Source organism: Numida meleagris, chromosome 9 (genome assembly GCF_002078875.1).
Source record: "Numida meleagris isolate 19003 breed g44 Domestic line chromosome 9, NumMel1.0, whole genome shotgun sequence".
In the NCBI taxonomy this organism is placed as follows: Eukaryota; Metazoa; Chordata; class Aves; order Galliformes; family Numididae; genus Numida; species Numida meleagris.
The window spans coordinates 2522133-2534936 of NC_034417.1; the positions used below are offsets into that span (position 1 = coordinate 2522133).

At 40.3% G+C, this 12804-nt stretch overlaps 1 protein-coding gene across 5 annotated transcripts in view; it reads left to right on the plus strand.

Annotated features, from left to right (window-relative positions):
• SCAPER (S-phase cyclin A associated protein in the ER) overlaps nucleotides 1-12804 on the plus strand; it is a 151994-nt gene that overhangs the window by 77304 nt on the left and 61886 nt on the right. For all 5 annotated transcript variants that reach the window (XM_021407002.1, XM_021407001.1, XM_021407003.1 and 2 more), the window contains exon 22: nucleotides 2536-2662. In XM_021407002.1, coding sequence (XP_021262677.1) covers nucleotides 2536-2662 — 127 coding nt within the window. The remainder of the gene's footprint in view (nucleotides 1-2535; nucleotides 2663-12804) is intronic.

Consider the following 12804-nt stretch of genomic DNA (forward strand, 5'->3'; position numbering starts at 1 on the left):
AATGTATTGATGTTACTATTTCAAGGATTTGTGTATGAAGATGAAATACGGCCTATAAACACTGGCAGCTCCTTATTCTTTAGTCTATAAAATGTATTAAATCTGCTAGAAATATTTAGACCACACTAAGACCAAACCAATTCTTAATTTGCACAATACATTTTTTTCAATTTTACATATACATTTGCTATATAAACTATTAATTTGACTATCCCTCATTTTCTGATTTGTGGTGCAAAAAGACCAGATAATAAATAGCATCTTCAGCAAATACAAATACATTAAGAGTTTACATTATGGTATCATTCCAATACCAATCAGTGCCTTATGTCCTTTTTGATATTTCTTCTACATTCTGAGTTATCTCTTTGTGAGCAATACTAAAATTTTAATTAGTGAGATGTAAATATCTTTAGATAAAGACATTTATGTATTTTATTTAATCCAGTAAATTTTCAGTTATTTATTGTACCCTGTATGGAATAGTAAGCCTTGGAGGAATGCATATTCTGGGCTGGAATGAAGATTAAATCATTGTTTTGAAATGTTTGGATTTCGACTCAGCAATATTTCCACACAGTTGCTGAAGCAAGTGTCAGTGCTGCACCATATTCATTTACCATGCATACCGGGGTTCTCTTTTTTGGGTTTGTTCATAGGAATGATGAATTCCATATCCGAGCAAAAGTCATCTTGCATAGATTTCTAGTTCTTTGACACAGTTCTAAATAAAATTATTTTTCTGTGATGCTTCCAAGAGGACAGTGCAAAGAATATTAAATTAAGTTCTCCAAGGCTCACACAATGGAAGGAGTTGTTTTTTTTTTAATTTCCTCTTCTCTTCTTCATATGGTCACGTAGCATACTTGGTCTTTCTTGGTAGAAGACCAACATACAGCGTGATGTGAGGATGTAAGAAGTAACTCTTTAATGTTACTGAACTGAAAATCTTATTCTTCATGTCTCTTACTGCATGATGCTGAAAACGCATTTCCAAAGTTTCTTTTGGTAAAATTTTTTCAGTAAAGGAATCATCAAGAACATACTCAGTTTTACTTCATTGATGAGATGGGCTTTCAAAAATGTACACATCGAATCATCTAAGAAATCTAGATCTTTTGCTCTTGCACTGTAAACAAATCTTGGTGTCTGGATCAGAGAAAAATTGAAAGTAGCATCTGGAAAGAAGGGATGTTCTACTAATTACATAGTTTGTTATTAGTGCTCAAAAGCGCCAATTCTGCAAGTGAAAATCATTCTAGAAGAAGAAGTTGATATAACATAGTATCTTTATTTGGAGAGAAGTGAAATGCTTGAGAAATTAGCAAAGTATTCTTTGGCAAGAGTATATACATTGCCACTTTTCTAACGTGAGCTTCTATGAGACTCATCATTAAGTATTTCTTAGTTATCACAATGATACATGAGCACATGTGACAAGATAACAAGTATTCTGATACGTATGAAGGATCTTTTCAAACTAAAGGGAAAGGGAACATTTCAGTGAAAGTGGCAATGTAATGTGATTATTTTTTTTTCATTTGAGTCCTTCTGAGTGGTGCCTTGATCAACCTTACGTGTTTTGTATGCAGATGCCTGATATAGTTGAAATAACTTTTCTGTCTCATCAGAAGAGATTGCAGACTCGCAAAAACATGGAAGTACTGAATGATACTTCCTCAGTGCTTCTCACAGCCCCGAGGTAGGGGACCCTGCTTAGCATTTTTATCACCAGCCTCTAATGTATCTACAGATGTGGAAATCTACATGTGAGCTGGTTACTGGTGGTGCATTCAGGACAAAGGATATGCTGCGAGTGAGCTTTGACTGCTTTATTTCAGGCTTTAGGATCTGAGCAGTGGTGCCTTGAAACTGCATTTTCTCCCCTCCCTACCTAGCAAGAGAGCATAGGTGAATAGCCCAGAGGTAAATGTGCAGAATTGAAATGAGTCCTAACCCATGTGTATCTACATCTCTCGTTCCTCTGCATTTTGGCTTCATTACTGACCCTCATTAATAAAATGCCCTTTCTGAGGTAGCCTGCAAAGTCACTACTTTTCCCTTATCCAAATAACCCTGAAGAGCAATTTCTTTTATGATGCCCATAAGAATTTAGCCAAGTAGTCTGCTATTCTGTTTCCCTTACTCATCTCAAGAGTGAACTGCTCAGCTAAGTGAGTGGAAAGAACTGAGAGATGGAAGAGAAGGAGAACAAAGCATATTGAAAATGAACACGACAAAAGCAAGTAGGACAAACTGTGGAGGGATAACAGGGCCATACTGTTCGCACTACTTTGGTGCTATTCCTCTGAATAAGTTGGTAGTGAAAGGTCTTAGAGACTCAAAGCTGACAGTACCTCCGTGCTGTGTTGTGCATTTTGGTTGCATTTCAGTGTAGGTGATAACATTTTTACAATGGTTTTCATTGTTGTTTTGTTGAAATTCAGTTAGAAGAATTGAATTACAAAGATGTAAGTTCACGCAGTTTGGAGACTTTTTGCTTTAACTGCCCTCTGTTTTCTGTTGATATTGAAGGTTACAGAGATTAGCAAAAGACCTTTTAAAGCACCTGCAGATGCACGATAGCTGTTCGCTGGGAAACAACAAGGTTTCTGCTCTGGACAGGACTTTAGGAGAGATCTCTCGCATTCTGGAAAAAGAGGTATTGTGGCTATCCCTATATAACTTACAATTAATCTATAAACAGATGTAAGTCTAGCTTCATGAAAGTTTTAAACGCGTATTGAATATTAGAGGAGAAGCTTTCAGGTTTCAGAGAATATCTGAAAGGAGTTCTCCTGAAGAGAGCTAAACTGCCTAGATGAACAGGCTATGATACAATGCTAGAAATAGGGTTCCTTCTTACATATTGATGCTTCCTGGGTTAATAGCAGCTAATGGCTCACAGTTCAATATTTTTGTTTAAATGTTTAAAATAATGACAGGGAGGCTTCGGAGTGAAAAACAGTGCATTTTTCCTTTCTCTTTTTATTCCCCTCAAAGTCATGCTGATTTTCAGTAGATAGATGTGTTCCACTCAAATCTAGAAGGTGAATATTGGGGTTTAACTTCAAATAGCAACGGGGTTGAATGAGATTTCTAATCTGGTTATATGGAATCTCTAATCTGGTTATTTCAGAACTGTCGGTAACTTTAGGTCTGTGCTTTTGCCACAAGTAAACAACATTTAAACAAATTGATTTGACAGGGATTGTTTTCCACTTGTATTCCCTAATATTTTAGAAAACTGCCATATTTAAATAGAATTTCAGTCACTAATTTTGTGAGACCAGGTAAGTGATTTTGTATTTGTGAAAGCAGGAAAGTTGATTGAAGTTTGACAATTTCTGTGATGGATATAACGAAGTGTAACTTTGTTGTGTTAGGTTGTGATAAATAATCCTTTATTTTACATACACTGGAGAGTAGAGACCACAATGAAAACGTACACGTGATGCAAAAGTCACATTTCTTCAAGATGAAGTATGTGGTGTTTATTTCCCAGTTCGGCTGTAACACATGCTGACCTATGTTAATAACTGGAGTTGCACTGAGGAATAAAGGAAAGCTGATAAACAAGTGCTTATCCTCAGTTTATCCTGTGCCATTTGTCCCCTCGGTTGCAACCAAAGGAGACAGCAGAAAACTTTCAGCTTTCTAATTCCAAGGCCAGTGCTGTTCTTCTTGCACTGATTAGAACAGCGTTTGCTGTGGTATATTAAAGGTATTTTGAATTTTGCTGCAACACACGCTGGTTAGTTGCCACTTCTTCTGTTTTCACTTCTTGCAGCTTAAATAGCTTGTGCTTCATCTATGAGAGGAATGGCAGCTGAGAGTGCCCGGGAGATCTCTGTGCTCATTCACAGGCTAACAGTGACACAGAAGTTGCCATTTGTTGTCAGTTTATGATTTAACTGAAAGAACAGATCTGGCCTAACAACCCTTTTTAAATAAGGCTATGACTACGTTCATTACGTTTTGCAGTGCTCATGTTACTTACTGAAAACCTCAATTATTATTTATTCCAAAATATGGAAATGGTGTTGCGTGAGGAATATAGAAAGATGTATCTATTTATGATGATATCAAAATCATTATATGTATTACAATCATAAACATAGATTGTTGGAATGCGGTGTTGTACGCAGCCTTTCATCAGGAGTTTCCCAAGACTCTTAAATGAGGCATGAATTGCAGCTCACTGTTAATTGTCAATTGTTCATAACGTATTACTGCTTGTTGAGCCTGCAGCCAGGGAATAAAAGATAAATTTGATGATAGGCATGCATTATTTTCTTGTTGATTTGGATTTTTACCCCCCAAATCGTTACTCTATCACTGGAGAATTCTTATTATATCTGAGTGTCCTAATCAATAAGGTCAGGAAAGATTGATTGCAATAGCTGTCGCTGTGTTTACGGCACAGATCATATGCAGTCATTTATAGAAGTGGATAGTAATTCTCCTGTTAACTTGTGAGTCGAGAAATCAGCAGACACATCTTACATGTCAGTGGGCGGCGAACGGAACCTTGATGGTGTCAGTCATTGACGGAGAGGAGGAGACCAACACTGTTAATTGAATTTCCCTGGAGAGCACAGAAATATAGCATAATGTAGGGGGAGGAATGAGGGAGTAGGAACCACACAAGCTGTCAGTGTGTGTGAGCTGATAACATTGATTTACCCTTGCTAATGGCCTGGGTTGAATAAAGAATTGCCCGAAGGGAGGACAGAGTTCACTACAATAGATCCTTGCCACTTACTAGAAATTCTTCAGACTCGGAAGAACTTATCACAAGTATTGTAAAATAAAATTGATTTAAAAAAAAAAAAAACGCTTTTCAGTCATACTCTGAAACACTGAAGTTTTCTTTTGTCATTAGTGTGCACTGACTGAGAAAAACGTGTTTATACAGTCTCACCAGGGAAATAAAGATTTGTTTTACAATTAGTGAAATAAAATGCTGAGCTGCTGTTGAAAACAGTAAATAAGAAAATGAAATACCATGAAATTTTTCAAGAGAAGGAAAAAATTCTTCATTAGAAATTGATTGGCTGTGCAAAAGCACACATTAAATGGTAAGGATTAGTTATTTACTATTTATGCAAACTTCGATCTCAAAGCCACATGTGAGAGATTGCTGGCCCTGTCCCAGGCAGTGCTGCCTCTGGGTGCATTTGAGTCAGACTAACAACTCCTTTTTGGAATTAGTCTTCATCTGTTGTGTTTCATAGTAATGAATCACACTTTTTCTCACTTGGGAACTTCTCCCACAATACAAGAACATTCTGCATGGTTACTGTGGTGAGGCTTCTGTGTGCCTTCCAGGACAGGAGCAGGTTATGCACTTGGGGCCAAGTGATCTCAGCAGGAAGAGTTGGTGCTTCGTGTAAACTGAAGGGTTTTTGCATTGACGTATCCTCTAGATATTCACCTATGTTTCAGGTGTGCCGGGGAACCAGCATCAACTGCTCAAGTTGGACATGGACACTCGTACCAAAATGTCCTGTAATGGAGATTTCGGAAACCAGTAGATTCAAATCTGTGTGTTCCTGTTATTGTGACCACAGACACAGTATTAAGTTACTAATGCTTCTATCATTTTTTTCTTCAGTGTGTAGAGGTGGGCTTTACTGACTGTTATTATGAAAAAAATAATTTTGAAAGGACCTGTATTTATTTCTGGGGCTGTGGACCTGCCCTGGGTCAGAGGTGACTGTTGCTCAGATGGTCTTTGTGATCTGCTGATGTAACATCACAACACATTTTCCACTATTCCTTTAACTAAGAGATTCGACCAAGACCCTACAGATGCACTTCTGAGGGGGGAACTGCAAGAGGAGTTCAGAGGTTTCATAAACACCTCAACTGAAGCAAATGTGTGTGAACTTCAGCTCCAACAAAGTTTTGCTGGGTCTGATTTTATAAAATTAGTGATTTTGTGCTGTTTTGAGGATTTCATTCAGGCTCCCTAAGTGCTGTAGAAATCCCAGTAAGTAATGCTGCAAATTAGGTCATCGAAGCATGGAACTAAAATTGAGCTATTGAACTGAAGAGGTGGCTTACAACAAATGGGGACACAGACACGGTGCTTGCATTTATTTATCGTCTGTCTTCACACGTATCTGGACATAGCGGCTTTTCAGTAGGCTACGTTTCAAGATGTTTATTCTTTCTAATTGGGGATAGTGCTCATATTGAGAACGGATTTCAGGGAGAGAAATATGCTTTTCTTAGGAAAGCTATTTAAGTGAAAGATGTATGAATAATAGTTTTGAAAACGCTCATACTTACAGCTTCTTTCAGAAGTGCTCTCTTGGTGACCATTCATTGCTTAGTGCCAGGCAACATTTACTTTTTGCAATTTTCAGGTATATTTTTCAGCCTTCTCCTTCAGCAGTCGCGATGTCAGTTATTTACATTTCAGGAAAATGTTTGTCCTACGTTTCAAATACAAGGGGACTGTAGGCAGGCAGTGTTTATGCCCTTGTAAAGGCTGTCAGAAATGGCTGGCTCTAGCAACGCAGGCTGCCTGTTTATGTTGGGTTCTCTAAACTGTCAGGCCTGGTGGGGTTGATGACCATTGCCAGTGTGAAGATCCACAGGCTGGTTTCTGGAAGGTGCATTAACTGCCCATCTAACTAGTCCTGTGGTTTTTTTTTCCCTTCCCAATAGTATAAAGTAGTAGAAACTGAAACAATAAAATGAAAAGCTGCTGGCGAAGGGATGTGAGGAGCAAAAGCAATGTTGAGTGGAACACATGCAAGCTTTTGTACAATTTCTGACAGATTACTTGAAAAGTCTCTATGAAAATTAAAAATTACCCTTCTGTGTGTGTATACCCATGTGTACATACAGACAAAACAGATTGTAGCATCAAATACTCCAAAATGCTTCATGCATGGGGTAAAGCATGACAACACAGTGAGAATTGTGATTCCCGGTCTCTTGCACACTTGATTCTGGTGATGCAATCATAAGTGAAACTGCTCCAGCACCAAGGTAGCTGCCTGTTTCTAGTCTAGTCGAGTAGAGTAGCTGTCAAACAGAGGGTTGAAAGACACTGAATTTAATGGCTGAATTTTACTTTTGGAAGTGTAAATGTCTGGATTGGTTTAAAAGACGGTATATGCTTAAGCATTTCTTGACTTACTATTGATTATATTCAAACTGGATATGGTGTGATTACCCCACATAATCACTGAATGAATGTTAGACAAGGTACTGTAATTTGATGGCAAACTCCTGAAGAACAGTGGAACTCTTAGGCTGAGCAGGGGTAACATCATGAGGTCGTGTATTTTCTGCAAGATGATGTGATGGAAAATCAGCCTAGCTTTAGAGCACACAAGCTGTAGCTTGCTGTTTGTCACTTCTATGCCATCACTGAAGAAAACTATCAAGTGTGAATTGGAAGCAGCAAATCATAAACCTAAATTTTTACTTAAAATGAAATGATCGAGGTTTAGCTTAGTTCTGCTAGACTGCACAGAGGCAGGGATGATTAATATCTTTGAAAAAAGCAGTGTTAGAAGAGGAAGCAATGATTCATTAATCTCTACAGAATTAATAATTGCCTTTGGAGCATTGGAGGGTCAGCTGGGAATAAAATGGTGGTGGCAAAAATCAGTGGTCCTAAAATAGTGATTTTTTTTTTCTACATGAAACTGGTTAGTTAAAAAGAAAGATGAAGGAAGGAGGACAATAATAGGTGAGTTTTGGAGTTCAGTGAGTAGAATAGAATCATAGATTGCTTGTTCCAGTAGCAGAGCATTTCTGTAGACAGGCTACAGTCGCTCATGATATCAAGGTTAAGGGTAAGAGCACCTACACCTCTGGGAGAGACCCAGCCTGTAGTCCCTGGTTTCAGTGTGGGTTATTGAAATCAGGGGAGCTGTCAGCTGGTCAGTCACCTTCTTAGTAAATCAGAAAAAGCATCATAAGACATTGGGTGTGGAAAAGGGTGAAGACTACTCTCCTGAAGTCACGGCTTTCCCCAGCTTGTAGCCCCAAATCCCTGGCACTGTTTGGTGGTCTCAAATCCACGTATACCACAGGAAGGGGCCTGGTGCCACCCATGCATTGGTCCTTGCTCAGCCCACTGCTGTCTGCCTCATAACTGCATCGTGTCTCCATCTGACTGAAGGCTGGGAAGGTTACTCACACTTCCATGTTTGAACGTTGCTGCAGTAGCGTAAAGCTTGGTCAAGATGCTGAGCTTTTATAGGTGGTTTTGTGATTCAGAGGTATTTGTATTTTCCTTGAGGAGGCAATTTCTTTGATGCAGAGGGCTTTGTTTTCCAGTTTACTTAGTATCTCCCATTTCTCCACTAGAGGACACTACTGGCAGAAAGAACAACACGTCCTTTCAATCCCGGCAAGTAATACAGCGCAGTTTAGAAGTCACACTCTGGGTTGGAACTAAAAATGCATACGTGAGATTTTTAATTTGGTTAATACCGATGAGACTTCTGGGGCCAAAGGTGTAACCTGCTGAGATGATTTGCCTGTTAATTTTGAAAGCGCTTCGTCTTTCCCTATGGCTACTTTCAAAACAGGAAATCCAACACCACGTCATCAGTGTCAGACAGTCAGGGTCCCCCCACAGCAGCACACCCCAGCTGCACTGCAGCAGGCCTCACTGCTTTGTGCACAGGTGGGCTCAGAAATTCCACAGCTCCCTCTCCCACTGTTGGCAGATGCAGGTCTCCTGGGTTTGATGCGTAGGATATTTTTTAGGTAAGCAGTATATAGCCTGTGAAGATGTAGACACGCCATCAACTTTATCAAGTGTTCATACAAAAGAAGGTTACTGATGTGCATGGTATGCATATCAAAAATGTAATGCACAAACAAAACAGAGGTGCCCACAGTTAAGCAGGCATACTTAGCAGCTGTTGGCTGGGTTAGCAGTACAGTAAGCTGACCTCGTGCAGCTGAGGCAGGGCAGCTTGGGTGCCCAAGCAGCAGTCCCTGTGTGCAGGGCTGCAGCAGGCTGACCTCTGGCTGTGGCTGCCTGGGCTGGGAGCCACTGCTGCCCCTGGCCCCACTCCTGGGCCTCTTCTCCAACTGCACAGCACTGCAGCATGGCTGTGTGTCCTAACCTGCTGCCTTTCCCTTACAGACAGGAAGGGTGTCTGCTGGCTCTGTGCCGTATGAAGATTTTAATATTTGGCTCTTTGCTTTTCAGCTAAAAGCCTTCTTTTATATTGGGCAGTGAGCATTTAGTGCCCACCAGGTTTAAAAAATAAAAGCTACCTTAATTTTTTTTCTTTGCTTTCATCCAAGTGTTGGAGTTTTGTTCTTAATGGAAGTAATAGCTATCCTTACTTTTACAGATAATCAGAAGTTAAAACCTTAAGCTTCATTTTAGCTAAACATATGGTGTGCTCTGTATTGAGAATTGGTTAATTTTTTTTCTAAGTAAAAACAGTGCAGATCAAATGCCTGTAATAGTTTTTTTTGTACAATTTGTAATTGTATTATAGTTGTAACATCCACATATTTTCTTTAGGTAGTCTTTTCAGAGGCTGAACTTCTTGGAATATTGTTTGTGAAAAGTAGCAAACTGCAGTACGTGAAGTGAGGATGGGCTTGGAAACCCAAAGCATCAGATCAGGTTTTCCCCCAAGCTTTGCAGCATGTGCACGTCTGTGGCCCATGGGTTGTAAAGCCTTTGTATTAACTTTGGACACTACTGCAGTAGCCACTTCCAGCCTGCTGGGATGTCAGGGGAAGGGAAGTCATTAATCATATTTAAATCTCAACTGCAAGAGTTTAAAAACTATTTGAAGTGAAAATGCAAAGTTTATGAAGTGTATAAAATTTTAAAGCTTAAACACAAGTCTTTTTTAGCAACTCAAACTAGAATTCAGGCCTTTGGCTCTCTGTATTGTACCACCAAAAATCTAATAATTTTGTGAACATGGAACATGACATAAGGAATTCTGTGTGTGCTTCCTTTGCTAGAAGTGTTAATCAAGTCTGTGACTGTCCTTGGGAAAGTACAGAACCTGAGCTGAAAGCACGAACTCAGGAACTGATCAAACATATATAACTAATGGAAAATCTGAGTTGTAGCAACCCTGCTCAAAACTAATTGAGTGCTTTAGACCCTTTAATTGGGAGGTGAGAGTTTTTTAATGTATGCGTCTTCGGTCCTGAGTGCCAGTGATGCACACTGCTGTGAAACGTGGCATGAAAAGGGTGGAGGGTGTTCAGAGGCCGGTGCACTGTGTGCTGTCCCTCGCTGGCTTGTCTTCATTCCACCTGGTACAAACCACTGCTGGAGTTAGGAACATGCCCTGCTCCAGCTGGGGGTGGGCAGGGGAGCAGTGCCGTGGTGGCTGTCAGTTCCAGAGCAGGCTTTGTGCAAACATAAGAGGTGCTCTTTGAACACCCAGACTGTTTCTACCCAGACAGACATTCCCTGTCACTGCCAGGAGAAAGTCAGTAGGTCAGATGTGTGCTGCCTTGTGCAGGTTGGACCAGGCAGCTTTATATCATCAATAATTGGTGTGCCCGGAGTTTCTGTAATCTGTGGATTAACCTTTTTCTCGAGATGAACATATAAATAGGAACTTGTTACTAGAGGTCAGCCACAGACTATTTTTTAACATGTTGGCTGGAAATGGTATTACAAGGCAAGTTCAGTTCACAGATAAGCTCTGCGGTGTTCTTATTCCAAGATTATTGGGAGGGTAATTTACTGTGCACAGCATGCCTTTAGAACTGCTGCGTTGATTTCTGGTTCTGTGGGATGCAGCTGAAAGCTGTTAGATGCCAGGACACTTACACTGCACTGGTTGTGGGCTTTTGCTGTCCAGTTTGTTTTTTTCCTTGTTCATCAGTTTCTATGAGAGCGAATGTAATGGATATACATGCATTCCAAGGTACGCAAAGCAAGTCCTTCATTAAGTATTTACAGGATGAGAGACACTTTTGATATCACAAAAGCAGAGTGAATGATCACAGTCAGTGATTTTCTTCATGTTGTGTTTTTCTGTGTGTTGGACCTGTCTGCCTGTGGTAGTGGCATCCATCCAGTTGCACTTTTGCTAGTACAAAATGCGGGCATTGCAGTGAGCGTACCGTGGTTAAAAAATACCCTATGCTGGCACGTTTCTGCTAATGAGTAGGTGCCAATTTAGGTAATGACCATAGTAAAATAATTATTTTTTTTTCTTTTTATAGGTTTTGATGGTTTTATTTCATTTAATTGATTTGTGCGTGTTCATGTTTGTTCAATATTTTTAAAATTCCACTTCTGATTTGAAACCATATCACCTAGAGATGTCCTTTGTTTGTTCTCATTTGGAATACTTTTCAAAGCCACGTCTACACGACAGTCTTTTATTACTGTCTTGTGGATGGGGAAACGAGCAAATAGTCCAAGAGGTTACAAGGGAGTACCCAAGGCAATCATTGTGAAAGCTGTGTTTAGAATTCAAGTGTTCTTGACTGCCCTGCAGGTCTTCCAACGAACTGCCACAGCTCCCTCTCTATATATCATCTCCCCTGTAATTTTAATATCTTTAGTTTTGCTGGATTGCGCCAGTTTTCACAGTTTTAAGTTCAGCTGAAATCAGTGCTGCTATCTTGTGGCTAAAAGCTTTCAATAGTGAAACGTCAGCCAGGATTTAACAATGAATCGGTGATGCAAGAGATCTGCAGCTTTTCTGTTCCCTGGACTATTTCTTTTCCAAAACATTGCTGGGAGGGAACAGGAAAAAATCGTGTAGTGGTACTTTTAGTGTATTTGTTTGGGAACTTCTATTTGTGCACTTACTCTGAAAAAGTCAAAATAGGCTCAGCTAATGAAGTCATCCAGGGAGATCTAGGATTGTCACTGGTTTTAGAGAATTAAACCTTTATCCTTGTGGTTTTTTTTAAGTTGATGCACATATGAGGTGTCTGGTTATTTATAAACTTTTTTTTAGTAAGCACAAGTGGTGTAACGCTTAGTACTGTCTTAATATTTACAAGGACATGTCTTATTTTCACAAACAATATTGTCTGTTTCCTGTTAAGACTACTTGAAAGGAGCAAAAGCAGCTACGCAGATGATGTGGAGCTCACTGGTTTGCATTTACCTGTCTGCTTCAAGGCTTTCACTGAGTTTTGAAAGTTCACTGACAGGATTGTGAGGGTCCTGCCCTCAACATCAACAGAATCAATAATAGAGCACCTCACCAAGATGTTACTGTTGAGCTGAAATGGCACTGCAGAACATAGAAGATTGATAAGATACATGATATTGAGTAGGATAATGCAGTAATTCAATAAAGAGCCCTACTCAGTATGGTTTACCTTACAGTAGGGGCAGATGTTTGGAAATACAAGTATGAATTAAAGTATGTCTATAGACAGAAGTTAAATGTACGTGCACATGACATGCCATCCTGCAGAGAAGGACTTGGGGCTCTGGGTGACGTGAGCCAGCAGTGTGCTCCTGCAGCCTGCAAGGCTGACAGTAACCTGGGCTGCATCAGCGGGGGGGGGGGCAGCAGGGAGAGGGAGGGCATTGTCCTCCTCTGCTCTGCCCTTTTGGGGCCCCATCTGAGTACTGCATCCAGGCCTGGGGCCCACAGGAGGGATGTGGAGCTGTTGGAGCTGGTCCTGAGGCCAGCCACAAAGATAGATGGTCAGAGGGCTGGAGCACCTGTCCTGTGAGGAAAGGCTGAGGGAGCTGGGCTTGTTTAGCTTGGAGAAGGCTCCAAGGACACCTCACTGTGGCCTTCCAGTGCTTGAAGGAAGCTTACAAGCAGGAGGGAGACTGACTTTTCACACTGTAACATTTAC